Source organism: Monomorium pharaonis, chromosome 1, assembly GCF_013373865.1.
Source record: "Monomorium pharaonis isolate MP-MQ-018 chromosome 1, ASM1337386v2, whole genome shotgun sequence".
Lineage (NCBI taxonomy): Eukaryota > Metazoa > Arthropoda > Insecta > Hymenoptera > Formicidae > Monomorium > Monomorium pharaonis.
This window is the reverse complement of record NC_050467.1, coordinates 8,280,630-8,297,237: the sequence shown is the minus strand read 5'-3', so window position 1 is coordinate 8,297,237 and position 16,608 is coordinate 8,280,630. Positions and strand designations below refer to the sequence as shown.

The window sequence follows — 16,608 nt, the reverse complement described above, 5'->3', positions numbered from 1 at the left end:
CGATTAATACACGTTTATTATTTTTTCCTCATCTCATCCTTGCCGGAGTGAGCGCCGCGGATCCGCGTTGTGTCTGATCTCCTTTTTTTTGGAACTCCTTTCTTTTTGTAACATTTTTTGGTTTTTCGAGCCGGATCGCGCGGAGTGCAGTGGAAGGTGAGTGCAGTGGAAAACCGTGCCCTTGAACCTGAAAGTCAAAATGGAACAATTAATCGACGCCCTGCGGGAACTGCACGGGCGCATAAAGCGCTCTACGGAGAACCTTCGGAAGGTGGAGGCAGCCAAGATCACGGAGTCGCATGTCCGCTCGACCTTGTCGCTTCTGGAAAATAAATGGGCTAAGTTTGAATCACAGCACCGCAAGCTGTTGGATGAGTATCGCAAGGACCTTGCGACCCATGAATACCTCACCGGCTATTATCTCGACGAAGTCGAGGCCACGTATTTGGCACAGCACGGTCACCTGTCGGAGTTGCTGCGGTCCTTTACCGCGAACCAGCCACCTGCAGACGAGCCTCACTCTATCAAATCAGAGTCGACCTCGTCGCGCAACACTCTGCCGAGGATCGACATCCCGCATTTCTCGGGAAAATTCCAGGACTGGCCGGGTTTCCGTGACTTGTTTCAGTCCATGGTGGTCCGAGAGCCCTCCCTGTCTAAAGTAGAGAAGTTGCATTACCTGAGAACCAGCGTGGACGGAGATGCGGATCGACTGATTCGCAACTTACCTACCACCGAAGAAAATTTCGAGCGAGCTTGGGAAAGCGTAAAGTCACATTACGAAAACAAGAGGCTTCTGGTGCGCGCTTACCTGACAACCTTCACGTCTTTACCTCAGATGAAGTCCGATTCCGTCGATGACCTTCGTACGATCTTCCACGGGGTTGTGACCACCGTCGGCGCCCTGGAGGGCATTGGCCGCCCGATCTCTAATTCCATGGATCTGTTCGTGCATCTTGTGGTGGAATTACTGGATCCTCGAACTCGGCTGGCGTGGGAGTCGTCCTTGGGGCGTTCTGCGGTGCCGCCCTCCTACGAGGAGCTCCATGACTTCCTGCATGAGCAGCTGGTGACACAGGAGGTGTTCCGCATCACGAAGCCCGGGGTGGACTCCGGGAAGCCCGCGGGAAAACAGATCAAGCACGCTCGTTCCAACGTTTCCCGCAGATCCAAGGTCGAGTCTCGTGGGCATTGTCCGCTCTGCAAGGGGGATCACTTCATCATGACCTGCGAGCAGTACAAGCAGAAGTCCGCCCGAGAGCGTCGAGATCTGGCCAATACTCACCGACTCTGCTGGAATTGCCTCGGTCACCACCAGGTTAGCGATTGCCCCTCCACCAGAAACTGCGGTAAGTGCTCGGCACGACACAACACTACGCTGCACGATGCATTCGCGACGTCCTCGCTCGCGGTCGCGGCGGCGGCCCCGGCGGCCGCCGTTCTCGTCGCGGGACCGCCCTCCGTGGAAAGTGCCGCGGTGCTCCTTGCCACCGCCCGTGTTTTCGTGTCGGACCGCACGGGTACTCGACATCCGGTGAGAGTGTTAATCGATCCGGGCTCCGAAACGTGCATGATTGCGGAGTCACTAGCGCAACGTCTGCGACTTCCTCGCACCCCCACTTCCGTGGCGATTTTCGGCATCGGGGGTCAACAGACGGGCGTATCGCGCGGACGAATCGCCCTGTCGCTCGTTTCACGCACCGGGAAGGCCGCCCTGGAGATCTCAGCCCTCGTATTCCCGCGGCTGACGATCTACGGCACTTCAGTGGATCGGGGCTCTCGGGCGTGGCCGCACCTGGACGGATTGGAGCTGGCGAACCCGGAATTCTGCAGCCAGGACTCCGTCGAGTTGCTGCTTGGCGCTGACGCTTACGCGCACATAGCGCTGTCCGGTCTGAAAAAGGGTGGACCCCAAGAACCTATCGCACAAAACACGTCGTTCGGTTGGGTCATCCTCGGCACTGCCAGCGCTTCCCATGCTGTCTCCGCGGTTTCTTCGATGCAGTGCTCATCGCTCGATGAGTTGACCGCCCTGGTGCGTCAGTTCTGGGAGCAGGAGGAGCCACCTCGCCTGGCCGTGCCTCTCACAGCTGAAGAACGGAAGTGCGAAGAGCACTTCGAACGCACGCATTCGCGCGTGCCCGGCGGTCGCTACCAGGTGCGCCTGCCGGTCCGAGACTCTCTTCCAGATCTCACTACCTCGCGTCTCCCCGCCTTGCGGATGCTGTCTGTGATGGAGCTCCGCTTCGAGAGGGACGCTATCCTGCGTGATCGCTATCACGACTTCCTCCGCGAGTACGTCGCCTTGGGCCATATGTCCCCTGCGTCACCTCTGGTTGCTCCTCGCCCTTCGGTGTGCTATCTGCCGCACCACGGCGTCTGGAAGGGGGAGGGTGACAGCGCAAAGATCCGCGTGGTCTTTAACGGGTCTGCCCGCGTCCGCCCGGGAACGTCCCTCAACGAGTGCCTGTTCCCGGGCCCGAACCTGCTGCCGTCCCTCGCGGACGTACTGACACGCTGGCGACGACATCGCTTCGTGGTCGCCTCTGACATCGAGAAGATGTACCGGCAGATCCTGGTGCACCCTGGGGACCGGGACCTCCAGCGAATACTGTGGAAGAAAAATAACTTGTTAACCGAGTTTCAGCTCAACACGGTGACGTACGGCCTCAGCAGCGCGCCTTACCTGGCAATCCGTGTGCTCCGACAGTTGGCCGCCGACGAGGGGTCGACCTTCTCTGGAGCCGCGGAGGCCCTGAGACGCGACGCCTATGTGGACGACATCCTGGCCGGCGCTGCCAACCTGGACGATGCGAGGCGTCTGCGGCGAGAATTAACGTCGCTGTGCACGGCGGGCGGTTTTCCCCTGCGAAAATGGACCGCCAACTGCGCCGCGCTTCTGGTTCTCGACGTACCCGTCGAGCACCGAAGTCCGCGCGCAGCGGATGACTTCTTGCCGGTTGCCGAACATTCGGTGCTGGGTCTTTGCTGGAATTCGGAGAGCGACTGCTTTTCACTGATCGTCCGGCCCCCCCCCCGGCGATGACGCCTACGAAGCGGTCGCTGCTGTCTGCCTCGGCGCGGCTGTTTGACCCGCTGGGGTGGTTGGCGCCGGTCACCGTCCTCGCCAAGCTGCTGATCCAGGCGACCTGGTTGCAGCAGCTGGATTGGGACGCCCCCTTGGCCGCGACCGAGGCCGCTGCCTGGTCCCGGCTCGAGGCCGAGCTCCAGGATCTGGAGGCACTGCGGGTGCCCCGATGGTTTCGAGGCGATGATCCCGCGGCGCGGATCGAGCTTCATGGCTTCTCCGACGCGTCGGAGAGAGCGTACGCCGCAGTGGTGTACCTTCGCTCGTCGTCGGACGGGGAGACGTCTGTCTGCCTTGTGTCTGCAAAGACCAGGGTGGCTCCGCTGAGGCGCGTGTCGCTGCCTCGTCTGGAACTCTGCGGGACCGCTCTTCTCGCTGGACTGGTCGCTCACGTGCGGACGACTTTGGACCTGTCGGACGTGCCTGTTCACCTGTGGACAGATTCGACGGTTACCTTGGGCTGGATTCGGGGGCACCCGGCGAGGTGGACAACCTACGTCGCCAATAGGGTCGCCGAGATTCAGCGCTCGGTGCCAACTGCCCGATGGCATCACCTACCTGGCCGGATCAACCCCGCGGACTGCGCTTCTCGCGGGATGCCCCCTCGAGAACTGCTCTCTCACACGTTGTGGTGGGACGGGCCGGACTTCCTGCGCGGAGATGCTTCGCGGTGGCCGGGGGAGCCGGAACCGTTGACCCCAAGCGACCTCCCGGAGCAGCGATCGCTTCCATGCCTCGCGACCTCGAGGGCGCCCGAACCGGAGGAGCTCACCCGTTTCTCCTCGCTGCGGAGATTGCTGCGGGTCACGGCTTGGATGCGTCGATGGTCTCGGCTTCGCGTGACCGGGGCTGCGGAGTCGCCGGTGGGACCTGCCTCCTTGGATGTCGAGGAGTTGCACCTGGCCTTGACGTGCTGGCTCAGAGTGGTGCAGGGCGGTGCCTTCCCTCTGGAGCTCGCGGCCATCGCTGCTGATCGGGCGCTCCACGCTGGGAGCTCGCTCCGGCGTCTCAGCCCGATGATGGACTCCCGTGGAGTCTTACACGTGGGTGGCCGCCTAAAGCATTCGTTGCTCGACGAGGAGCAGCGACATCCGGCAATTCTGCCTCCGGAATCCCACCTGACCTTGCTGGTAGTCGATGATAACCATCGACGAACACTCCACGGCGGCACTCAGGCGACGCTGGCGGCGATCCGACAGCGGTACTGGATCCCCCGGGGACGACAGCTCGTGAGGCGTTACATCCATCGTTGTACGCGCTGCGCCCGATGGCGGGCGGCGACCCCGCAGCCTATGATGGGCAATCTGCCTCGAGCACGAGTCACGCCTGGACGTCCCTTCCTGTGCACTGGAGTGGACTTCGCTGGCCCGGTGCTGCTCCGGACCAGCCGGGGTCGCGGCCATAAAGCGTACAAGGCGTTCCTGGCCGTGTTTATTTGTTTCAGTTTCCGGGCGATTCATTTGGAGGTGGTAAGCGACTACACAGCGGATGCCTTCTTGGCGGCCTTCCGCCGCTTTGTATCTCGTCGTGGTCTGTGCCGGGCTGTCTACAGCGACTGTGGCACCAACTTTGTCGGCGCGGACTCGCAGCTCCGCGCCCTCTTCGAGCCAGCCAGTCGAGAAGTCCATCGAATATTGGGGAGCCTGGGGACAGACGGAATACAGTGGCACTTCAATCCACCGGCTGCACCGCACTTTGGTGGGTTGTGGGAGGCCGGTGTCAAGTCGGTCAAACACCACCTTCGCCGAGTGATAGGGGAGACAAAACTCACCTTTGAGGAAATGTCGACGTTCCTGGCTGAGGTGGAGGCGTGCTTCAACTCCCGGCCGCTCCAGGCCTTGACGGACGATCCTGACGACCTTGGGGCCCTCACCCCTGGACACTTCCTGGTGGGCGGCCCGCTGAACGCCATTCCCGAGCCTGCGTTGACCGAGGTGCCGGCCAACCGGCTGAGCCGCTGGCGGCTGCTTCAGGCTATGCGTGATCACCTGTGGCAGCGGTGGACACAGGAATACTTACAGGAGCTGACCCCACGTCCAAAGTGGTGGCGGACTACGCCCAACTTGAAGGAGGGTCAGCTGTGCCTCCTCCGGAGCGAGACGACACCGCCAACCCGCTGGCCGCTGGCGCGAATCGTGCGACTGTATCCTGGCGACGACGGGCAGATTCGGGTCGTGGAAGTGCGGACACCTGCTGGGACGCTCACCCGGCCCGCCGTGAAGATTGTGCCGCTGCCTGCTGCCGACGCCGATGCCGCACCTGAATAGTGTCCTCGTTTTCTCCTCTCAAAATCCGGGTCAACTCGTGACCTGGTTCTGTACATAGTATTTCGATCGATACCTGCGTTGAAATTTATCTTTAAATTAAGAGAATGTTTTGTTGTTTCCTTTTTCTCTCTTCGCGGAGAAGTTAATTTAAAAAAAAAAAACTGCTTACTTGCCTGATACGGCACTGAGAATCCGTCACTCGCTTGACCTTGTCACGCGCACGTGCTTCATCGCCGGGGCGGTCGCACGCCGATCAGCTGATCGCGGCCCCGTGGGTCAGGCTGAGTCGAGATCGGCGTCTCACTCGTCGCGATTCCCGCCTCGTTGAAGAACAATCACAGCGCCCTGCCGCGGTCGTCCACGACGAGGCGGGCGGGATGTTTAGTAAATAAGCGCGAATAACGCGAATTATCGGGCGCTCGCGCTCTCGCTAGCGGCAAGTCGAGCCCTCGATGTTTTGCTCGAATCGGCGGCCTCCGCGATCCGTGGATGTCACTGGCAAGCCGCGTGAGATCGATGGTACGCGGGGGCCTGTTGTCAACATCTCGACCTTCTGGAGGAGTCGTGTTCACTCCGTGCTTTTGAGTCGGATCCGTGTGTGATCGACTCCTCCGGAGGTTCGGGGAGACAAGGACCCCGTTGCTCGCGAGCCAGTGACTCGCTAGACCGTCGCAGAGCACAGACCGCAATTCTGTCTCAGAGAGAAAAAGCGCGCCTTTTCTTCTCTCTCGTTGTCGCGCGTGCTTCGCGCCGAAATTCGCAAGTGGCTGCGTTAGCGAATACCCGCCGTTGTATTTCTTGCGAGTCAAGAATTAAACGGAGCTGTCTCATAGAAAACCATAGTTTTTGTTTATTATTTTCCGATTAATACACGTTTATTATTTTTTCCTCATCTCATCCTTGCCGGAGTGAGCGCCGCGGATCCGCGTTGTGTCTGATCTCCTTTTTTTTGGAACTCCTTTCTTTTCGTAACATTTTTATTATGGAAAAATGCTAGATGTATATTTTAGACAATATTTTGATCGAATAGACATAACTGGACAGATTTTGTATTAAACATCCAGATATAGTCCGGAAATAATACAAAATGTCTAGTATATCGCTAATTATTGCGCGGCGCCGCTGATAGGTCAATAGGCGACTTAACTCTTTCGCGAGTAAGATGCAGTCTCATGCTACATAAAGACCACTCGCAGTACGATTAAAGCAAGCAAACAACTTCTTTTGCTACGAGAGGACGATGTGAAGAGGACCACTGCATAATACTTGATTTACTTATTTTAATTGAGTGAACGATTCGCTACGAGAAAAGTTAAATGTTTACATTTTTTTAACTAGATTTTCTGTCCTGGAATAAATTAGACAAGTTTTAGACTAACTAAACAGCGTTTTTCAACAGTATAGACAATATTGAAGCAATATGTAGACAGATATTTGATTAAAAAAGGTCTAAAAACGAGACTAATAAACGTGTTCTGACGTCTAAAACGCATCTAAAACAAGTCCAAAAAAGGATTTCTGTCTATATTTAGTCAAATTAGTCCGTTAAGGGGATACTAAACTGCTCTGTTTTATCACTAATTTTTCGGACACCAAAATCTTTTTATTGATTGCATGGAATTAAAAATCCTTCTCCAAAATTAAAGTACAGATAGTAATGCAGTGCGCTGCTATCAATTTCTTACGAAAAAAAGTTAGAAAATTATATATAGTTTTGTTATCGACTTCTGTAGTCGACTCGTGAAAACATTTGCTGCGTATAAAAGTTTTAGATTTTGTACGTATAAAATAAGCACTTGGCATTTCAGCAAAGAACAATACTGTGCTTTTAGAATGAGCCTAAGAACTTTAGAAAAAAAGTTTTCCATGTTTAAGGGAATCCTATCTGTTTTATTGATAGAATTGTACAATTTGTTCCAAAATCTTTCTCCACAATTAAAGTATAGACGATAACAGTGTGCGGAATACATAAACTTTAATTCTGGAAAAGGATTTCTAAATCTATAAAAGAAATACATACAAAATTTTGTTAATAACGTGCCTAAATGACTCTACATTATCGACCTCGATTAAATTTGATGAGCAGTTTAGCATCCTCTTAAGGTAACATTTTTGAAGCTGAACACTAGCAACTAAAATGTGTAAACAATAAACTACTTATATTTTGGGGGATATTGAATTTGAATTTTGAAGTCGAATTAATTTTCACGGATTAGAATTTTTTTTAAACCCTAAATGTATCAAAATTCTCTTTTTATTTTTTCCTATTGTATCTAACTTTTTTACTCTTAAAAGTTTTATGAAGTGACTTTCTTTTACGTTTGATTCTCTTTTGTTTTTTTCTTTTTCCAACAGTAATCAGCTATCAAATTTATACTCCATTTCTCTTGGTATCAACGCGCTCCATTACTTTTATATTTTGATGAAATCGTTCTCTTTACTATAATCTTCTAAATTTATTGGAAAATAATCAAGATGAGACTTTAAAAAGTGCAGCTTCAGATTTATCAATGGCCGTATTTATCTTAATTTTCTAAAGTTTTCCACTATGTTTGCTACTATTTGTTTGTGGTCAATTTTAAGATTGCCCAAAAAGGCAATTTCTCTATAATTTTCTTAAAACTTTTCCACGCAGTCTTCTTCTGCTTATTCATTGACTTGATGAAATTCTCATCCTTTAACATTTTTCGAATTTGTGTCCATCAAAAATGTCTTTTTTCAGTTTTGCATCAAATATTTCTGGGAATTTCTAAATATTCAAAGCATTTTCCTTCTTGTTTGAGACACTTGACGAACTGCTTAGACCAAGTTTTACGTGAAGAGATGGGAGCAATACTTTTTTGGATCAACCAAAGAGTTAGCAAATGTTTTTAAACTTAGTTTAAATGAAGTTTTCTTTGGTCAAATTTTCTGTTTACGGTAATTGTCACAGTCTCAACTATGCCATAAACATAAGTAAGGAAAATTTGTAAAACCTGATTGTTAACTTAATGTTATGTTCAAAATTTTAAAATTCCCTCAGATTTTTTTTTTTTTTAAGTTTAATATTACTGTAATTCTTTTTTAATTCTGTTGAACGTGCAATTGGTAAAGGGCCAAAAAGTTGGTATTATTGAGCAAAACTTTTCAGATTCCGCTTAGACGAATCGATAAATAATCTTCGTTACGCTGACATCGTATCTCGACAGATCGGAAAGCGAATCATTTTACATATCCCCTTTTGAGGCAGTTGTCATCGCCTGCAGCATCTGTCATGGTAGCAGGATTTACTTGATATGATTGCTAGTTGAACTAGCAAAATTAGACTAAAAATACCAAAAATAGTGTTATACGCGCGCTCGCGGAAATGAATTACACACTCTTAAGGCTCTTAAGTAAACGGTTTTCATTCTCAAACAACCGAGACATCTGTACAGACGCGGGACCGAAATTCAACTCGTTGTTTACATGCGTTGTCAAGCTCTTGACAGCTGACAACGCTCCGTCTCGGAAATCAATAATATCGATCGGCCCTCGGACAGCTGAGTCGCGGCCGAGGAGTATACCGAGCGACGCACGTAACAATACAAACAATCCATTTTATAGATGATTTTTATGAAAGATACTTTAGAATTTAGTAAAAAAGCTTGAAATTTGAAGATGAAAATCTTATTAGTTTTTGTTTATTTGGAATAAACCTGTTGTGCTCCTTATTATGAGACACGGTATTGGGAATCGCTGCCGTAACTCCTCGAGATCAGATTCCATGAGAGATAAAGCCGATAGTGGTTTTAACACGATATATTTCTTCACTGACAAGGGAACGGACAGAACTGTCCCTCACCGATTTTAATGAGCTTTGGATATGTTGTAGAACATAAAAAAATATTAGACCCATATTTTTTTTATAGTAGCTGCGTATCTTGCCGTTTAGGGGTTGAAACCATCCTTCGAAAATAACGCATTTTTTTGTTTTTTGCGAATATCTTTAAAAATATAAGGTTTATGAAAAAATGTTCTATACAAAAGTTTTATGGCATTTTATACTCTTTACAATAGTATATTTATATTTTCTAAAAATTTCAAACTTTAATTTACCCCACCCCCACTCCTTTTTTTCAACATTTTGAAAATTTTGTAAAGACAAAAATTAAAGAGCATTAAAAGCCGAATCCACCCATATATAATAACATATGGGTTCCATCATTCTCAATTATTGGCAAAACGAGATAGTAATCTCGCGCTATTGGCGCCGCGCTAGAAGTAGTGTTGCGTTATTTCTTTAGTTGCGTGACACTCAATAATTGCCTCTTCTGCGTATATTTTTATATTGGAACATAAAAATGGATTAATTTTAATTATATAATAACGCAACACACCACGTATTACACGATATAAAGCATAAATGCATATATATAATAAAAGTAGCATATAAGGGTGAATAAAAAGTATCGGACCGGTGAAATATCTCAAAAAATATGGGAGATACGGAAAAATGTTTCAGACAAAAGTTGTGCAATTTAAAAAGGACTATATAATGATAAAATTTATTTTCGAAAAAAATAAATTTTTTTAAGTTATATAGAGATCACCGCCATTTTTTTTTAATGAAACCCCCTATTTCTGATTACATATTTTTGTAACTGATCTCGAGACCTTTTCAAAACACTATCGATAAACACTTTTTTGGTTGAGTACTTTTTGAGATATGAGTTGACAAAGTATCGCTGGCATTAGCATTACCCAAGATGTACCACGTGGAAATATCACAGAAACGTTTGTTGAAACGGAAATTAAATATGACCCCAAGGAGAAATGAAAGATCGGATAAACGTCTATTAGACATCGGAGCCATCTACATCTAAAATTATTGTGTTATTGTGTTATTGTGTTCGTTTAAAACCTTACAATAACAGTCTTTATACAATAACAATAAATTATTAATAAAAAATTATTTTAAGTTGCAAGTCATTTCTCGACGCCTAATAAACATCTAATAGACGTCTAAGTGAATGATAATAATTTTGAATAGACGTCGCATTACTTTTTAAATAATTAATGCGATTTTGTTTATTGCCAAACACACAATATTTACAAAATATTTATTGGAATATTATTTTATAAATATTTATCTAAATATTTTATAAATATTTTTGTGGTCTTAGATTTGACAAATCTGTGTAAAGATTTCATTCCCAGACAGCACACAATATTTATAAAATATTTACAAAATATTTATAATATTCATTTGAATACTATTTCATAAATATTTATATAAATATTTTATAAATATTTTTGTGGTCTTAGATTTGACAGATCGTAAAGGTTTATCATAAATATTATAAAAGAAAAAATAGAAAAAAATTAAAGAAAAAATAGTATTTATATTTTAAGGAATAAAAAAAGTGTATTATAAATTAGTATTATTTATTAATGAATATATAAATTGGTTTTTTACTATACACGGAGAAAATTTTCTCTTAGAATTTACCTTCAAAATTACGGTAGTCGTAGAACATGGACTTCGAAGAATTTTACTATATTTTTAGTGAAATTTAGTAAAATTTTAGTAAAATTTAACTAAACTATTCTATAATGTAAAATGTTTTGGTTAAATTTCAGTAAAATTTTATCAAATTTTACTAAAAGTATAGTAAAACTCTTCGAAGTCCGTGTTGTTCCACGACTACCACTGATTTTGAGGGTAAATTCTAAGAAAAAATTCTCTCCGTGTAGAGGTAAATCTATTAAACGTCTATAATAAGGTTACACAGAACAAAAAATTGTATGGACACCAAAGATCTTCTTCCTATATCTATACTAATAGATACTTTATTGAAGCCTCACGCCTGCGCGAGAACAACCGATCCGTCTCACTGTTGCTAAATTTATACGCTGGTGTCGTGTGCAAAATGTATGACCAAAGATCTCCTTTCTATTACTAATGGATATATTACTGAAACCACGTGATGCGCTTGCGCGAGAACAACCGGTCCCTCTATCAACACTGATATTAAAGTTATTTGCCCGTGTCGTATGCAAAATGTATATATACATCCCTATAAATGTATTTTCAAACTTCAAATTAAATTAAATTATATACTTATATTATTATTATCAGAGCGTGCTACATGCATATAATGTAAATAATATAATTATGCAAATAATTATTGCAGTTTATATTTTAAATTTTTCTCTTGATATTACATATTTTGTTATATTGTACTTGCAGTTTTAAATGTTAAAAAATATTTTGCTTCATATTAATTTATATTCGCTTTTGTAACAATGAAAATGTAGGCACATACGTATATATATGCTACTTTTGTTATATATATGCATTTATGCTTTATATTGTGTATAATACGTTGCGTATATAATTAAGATTAATCCATTTTTATGTTCTAATATAAAAATGTACGCAGAAGAGACAGTTATTGAGTGTCACGCGGCTAAAGAAATAACGCAACACTACTTCTAGCGCGGCGCCTATAGCGCGAGATTACTATCTCGTTTTGCCAATAATTGAAAATGATGGAACCCATATGTTATTATATATGGGTGGATTTGACTTTTAATGCTCTTTAATTTTTGTCGTTACAAAATTTTCAAAATGTTGAAAAAAAGGGGTAGAAGTGGAGTAAATTAAAGTTTGAAATTTAAAAAATATATAAATGTACTATTGTAAAGAGAATAAAATGCCATAAAACTTTTGTATAGATCATTTTTTCATAAACCTAATATTTTCAAAGATATTCGCAAAAAAACGAAAAAATGCGTTATTTTCGAGGAGTGGTTTTAACCCCTAAACAAGATACGCAGTTAATAAAAAATATGGTTCTAATATTTTTTTATATTCTACATATCCAAAGCTTATTAAAATCGGTGAGGGACAGTTTTGTCTGTTTCCTTGTGAGTTACAAGATTTGGTTAATTATAAAACCCGTAATAAAGATATGTAATGTCGAGCGACACAGGTTTGTCGCTGTATGATACACAAATAAGCCCACTCATTATCTTTATATGGGTGTTTATATACACCGATTTTTGACGTATAACCGGAGAGGGTACTTCCGCGGTCACTGGCCTTTGGTCAGTGCATTTGCTCAGCCAGCAATTGCTGGCTACGCAGATTCCACCCAAAATCAGAAAATTTTAGGTGTTGTTTATTTTGCAACCGGGTGCATTGCCCGGTGCGACGCCCTGTATGTATGCCGGGCGGTGTTGTATGCGCGAGGTGTCACTTGACACCTTTATTGCTTGCGACATTCTTGGTGTGAGTGCTCCACACTCACAACAAACCCATTACTTAAAGAGACTACCGACATAGAAATGAAACCTCCAATAGACGTCCATTAGACGTCTGTCATGGAGTTTAAACGTCCAGTGGACGTCCATTAGACGTCCAATATAGAGCCATTAGAAATCCACAGTTCCGCATTGCGTACATCTATTAGACCTCCATTAAACGTCGTCAAAAAGGTCTATTAGACGTTGTGTGGATTATTAATAGAGGCTTTACGGAACCTCGATGGATGACTGACGGATGTTTTATGGATCATTAGTAGAAGCTTCATGGAGCCTCGATAGATGATTGACGAAATAAAAATTTTAAATAAAAATTTCATTTTTAAAAAATTATTTTTATCAACAGTACATACTAAATTTAGGACAAATTTTTATTAATTAATTAAATTTAAATTATATTATTTTATTTTATTTTTACTTGCTGTTGGTAGGTTTTGAACTCGGGACCTTAGAATGACGAACCTTGTACTCTATCTGCTGCGCCAATTTGATTCATCGATATGGGTACTTGTTATTGTCTACATATACCTATATGTTATAAACTGACGCAATTATATTATTTTTTATAAAAGCAATTAAATTTTGCAGAACATTAAAAATAAATAGCATTCGTTTATTTACTTATTAATTTCATTGTTAAATTTATCTTTTTCCATAACCTTCTTAATAATTTGATGGAAATTGCGATCTATTTAACATTAATACTTTAAGCGTTCAAATGGTTAATTAGATGGTTAACTATATAGATCATATATTCTAAGAAAAATTGAATAGTACATTTATTATTTTGTTTTTGTTCAGTACATGATGAATTTAGGTTTTGTGCATTTTTTTGTGCGCAGTAATTGTAGACAAACCGTTATTTTTGAAAACATTATCTTTATGATAATTTTTTAAAATATCAAATAGATCTCTCATTCAGAATGTTATAGTGTTGTCTGATTTCTGAATCAACTACGACGCGCATGGACGGCTCAAAAATCGGACAGCATTGTGATATCTTTTATAAGACATTAAACTGATATTATTTAGCTGATGTCATAAGGATAACATTTTCAAGAAACTTAAATGAAACTCTTCAATAAGACATCTCAAAGACCTCTCTTAATAGACGTCTCTGATAAATGTTACCATTTTGACATTATTTCCAAGATATCTAAATGTTTTCTTAAAAAAGTTCTTTTAAAGTTTTTATTCTGACAAGCGTGTTTGGGTAACTTCCACCACGAAAGTAAATGTTCTATAGAACTATGGAAGTTTAGTGATTCACTAATGGACGTCTATCTGACTTCTACCATGGAAGTAAATGTTCCATACAGCTATGGAAGTTTAGTAGATCCCCAATAGACGTCTATCTAACGTCCCCCATGAAAGATCTTTAATGGACGTTTATTTAACTTCCGCCATGGAGGTAAACCTTTAATGAAGCCATAGAAGTTTACTGGATCCCTAATGGACGTCTATCTAACTTCCGCAATGGAGGTAAACCTCCAATGGAGCTAAGGAAGTTTACTAGGCCTCTAATGGACGTTCATCTAACATCCCATGTATGGAGGTTTAATGGACATTCACTCGATGCCAATTTCTATGTGGGTAAAATTACGAAAAGCTGTCAAACGCAAAAGAATTTTGAGGTTAAGGGTGAATGGGGTGACGTGATGACATTTAGCAGACAACGGATTTGTATTCAATGACCTCAAAAATATATGGTGGTCATGGTTTATTTCTCAATCTAAAGAAAACGTTTTAGGGATTTTGATCCAACATGGCGGGCATAAAATTAAAAATTTAACTAATTTCCATGAAACTTACGAGGAAATGCTAACATTTGCTACGCTTACTTTCGAACCATAATGCATTCGAAAGGCTAGGTGAAAAAATAACCGTGTTTTGGCTTTTGGGTGAATGGGCCTTAATTTCTGAGAAAATTGCATTTAAATATGTGCATTTTTGACCGGTAAAGTAAGTACAATGGAAAGTCACTTTTCGACATGAAGCGCGGTGACCGTGAGTGCTAAGTGCGCGCTTACTGTTTTGTTATCCATGTGAGGTGGGTTAAACACTAGTTTTAATAATTTTTTTTTAATTTATATGCTAATTAAATTTATTTTCTTTATTATTTATAATAAAATTTTGTGGTTTTAATAAATATAAACTTCTATAATTTTATTATAATAAAAAATAATACATTTTATTTATTATAAAGTTTTAACATTCTTGTACAATATATATCGCGTTTCATTTTTTTAACATGATTAAATTTTCTTGGTACGCGTCAAAGTTAGTAAATAAACGTGACATATTTTATAATGTTAATTAGTTGTGTTTTCCACCCAACGTACATAACAAAAAATTGCTTTTATAATATGTTCATTGTGCGAGAAAACATTTGTATTTCCAATATTTTTATGTATTTATGTTTTTATGCAATTTTCACTCACAACATTGTATAAGAATGTCAGAATTTTATAATAAATAAAAATGTTTTATTTTTTATTATAATAAAATTATAGCTATTTATATTTATTAAAAACGTAAAATTTTATTGCAAATAATAAAGAAAATGAATTTAATTAGTATATAGACTTAAAAAAAATTATTAGAACTGGTCTTGAACCTAGCTCACACGGATAACAAAACAGTAGGCGTGCACTTAGCACCCACGGCCACCGCGCTTCATGTCGAAAAGTGGCTTTCCATGTACTTATCTTATCGACCAAAAATGCACATATTTAAATACAATTTTCTCAGAAACTAGGATCCATTCATCCAAAAACCAAAACACGGTTTTTATTCTTTCACTCCCCCTTTCGAATGCACTATAGCTCGTTTAAAAGTAGGTGTAGCAAATGTTAGCATCTCTTTGTTAGTATCTAGGAGTTTTGTCATATTGGATCCGCCATTTTTAATTTTGAAAATCTGACAATGAATTCGTAATCAGCACCCAGAGAAACCTCTAGATACTAAATTTCACAGAATTTGGTTTAATTCCTAATTTTACGTCCGCCATACTGGATCCATTTTAAATTTTGAAAATCTGACATTAGATTTGTAATCAGCGACTCAAGAAATCCCTGGGTACAGAGTTTTCGAAATTGATAAGTAAAAATAATTTGTACTCAAAGAGTTAACCAATACTTTATTTTATCGAATAATCATTTAAATAACTAAAAACAATTGCATTGTAATGGGTAAATAAGTTTTTTTTTTTTTAAAGGTTCTGCACCTGCTCCTCGATCAGGTTGTATATTACTGCCAACTCCGGACCACAAAGTTCTCATGTACGGCGGCTATAGCAAGGAGAAAGTGAAGAAGAATGTAGATCGAGGTTGCATTCATGATGACATGTTTCTTCTAACGCAAATAAACAAAAACGACATAATTAAATACAAATGGATCAATATAAAGCAAACTGGAACCCGAATAAGCCCGAGGTGCGGCATTTCTGCCACACTAATTCAGCCTGCCGGTAATCAGGCCTTCTTGTTTGGCGGCGTTTATGATGACGATGATAACGAAGAGGAGGATTTGCATGGAACATTTTACAACGATTTGTTTGCATTGGACTTGGAGAAATTGTGCTGGCGTGCTATAACATTAACTGGAAAGAAGGAAACGGTTGTTGCCAATAGAATTGAGAAACAACGAAGAAGAAAGAAACAAAAAGAAGAAAGTTGCGAGGAAGCAACGGAGCAGATCAATGATTCGGATAAAGAAACGATGGAAGATCTCTCGAAGGCTATGGAATCTAGCGTTACTGTTGTCGATGACGGAATATTTACGGTACAGTTCTACATTTTTATACTTAGTTACGTATTAATATAAGCAAATGACGCAAAAAAAGCAAGTTTTGGAAGACTACTTTTTTAATTCCCTCTTAAGTAAAGAAAGTTCATGTTCTTTTTGAAAAATGCGTCAAAACACTCAGGGACTATAGAACTCTTTGAAAACTATGGAAAAATAAAT

At 42.4% G+C, this 16,608-nt stretch overlaps 1 protein-coding gene across 4 annotated transcripts in view; it reads left to right on the top strand.

The window, feature by feature from the left end:
• Positions 1-16,608, top strand: part of LOC105837183 (kelch domain-containing protein 4) — a 67,014-nt gene that overhangs the window by 29,269 nt on the left and 21,137 nt on the right. For all 4 annotated transcript variants that reach the window (XR_001139126.3, XM_012681744.3, XM_012681746.3 and 1 more), the window contains exon 5: positions 15,860-16,425. Coding sequence is in view for 3 of the 4 variants with exons in the window: in XM_012681744.3 (XP_012537198.1) it covers positions 15,860-16,425 (566 nt within the window). In the remaining variant the exon portion in view is untranslated. The remainder of the gene's footprint in view (positions 1-15,859; positions 16,426-16,608) is intronic.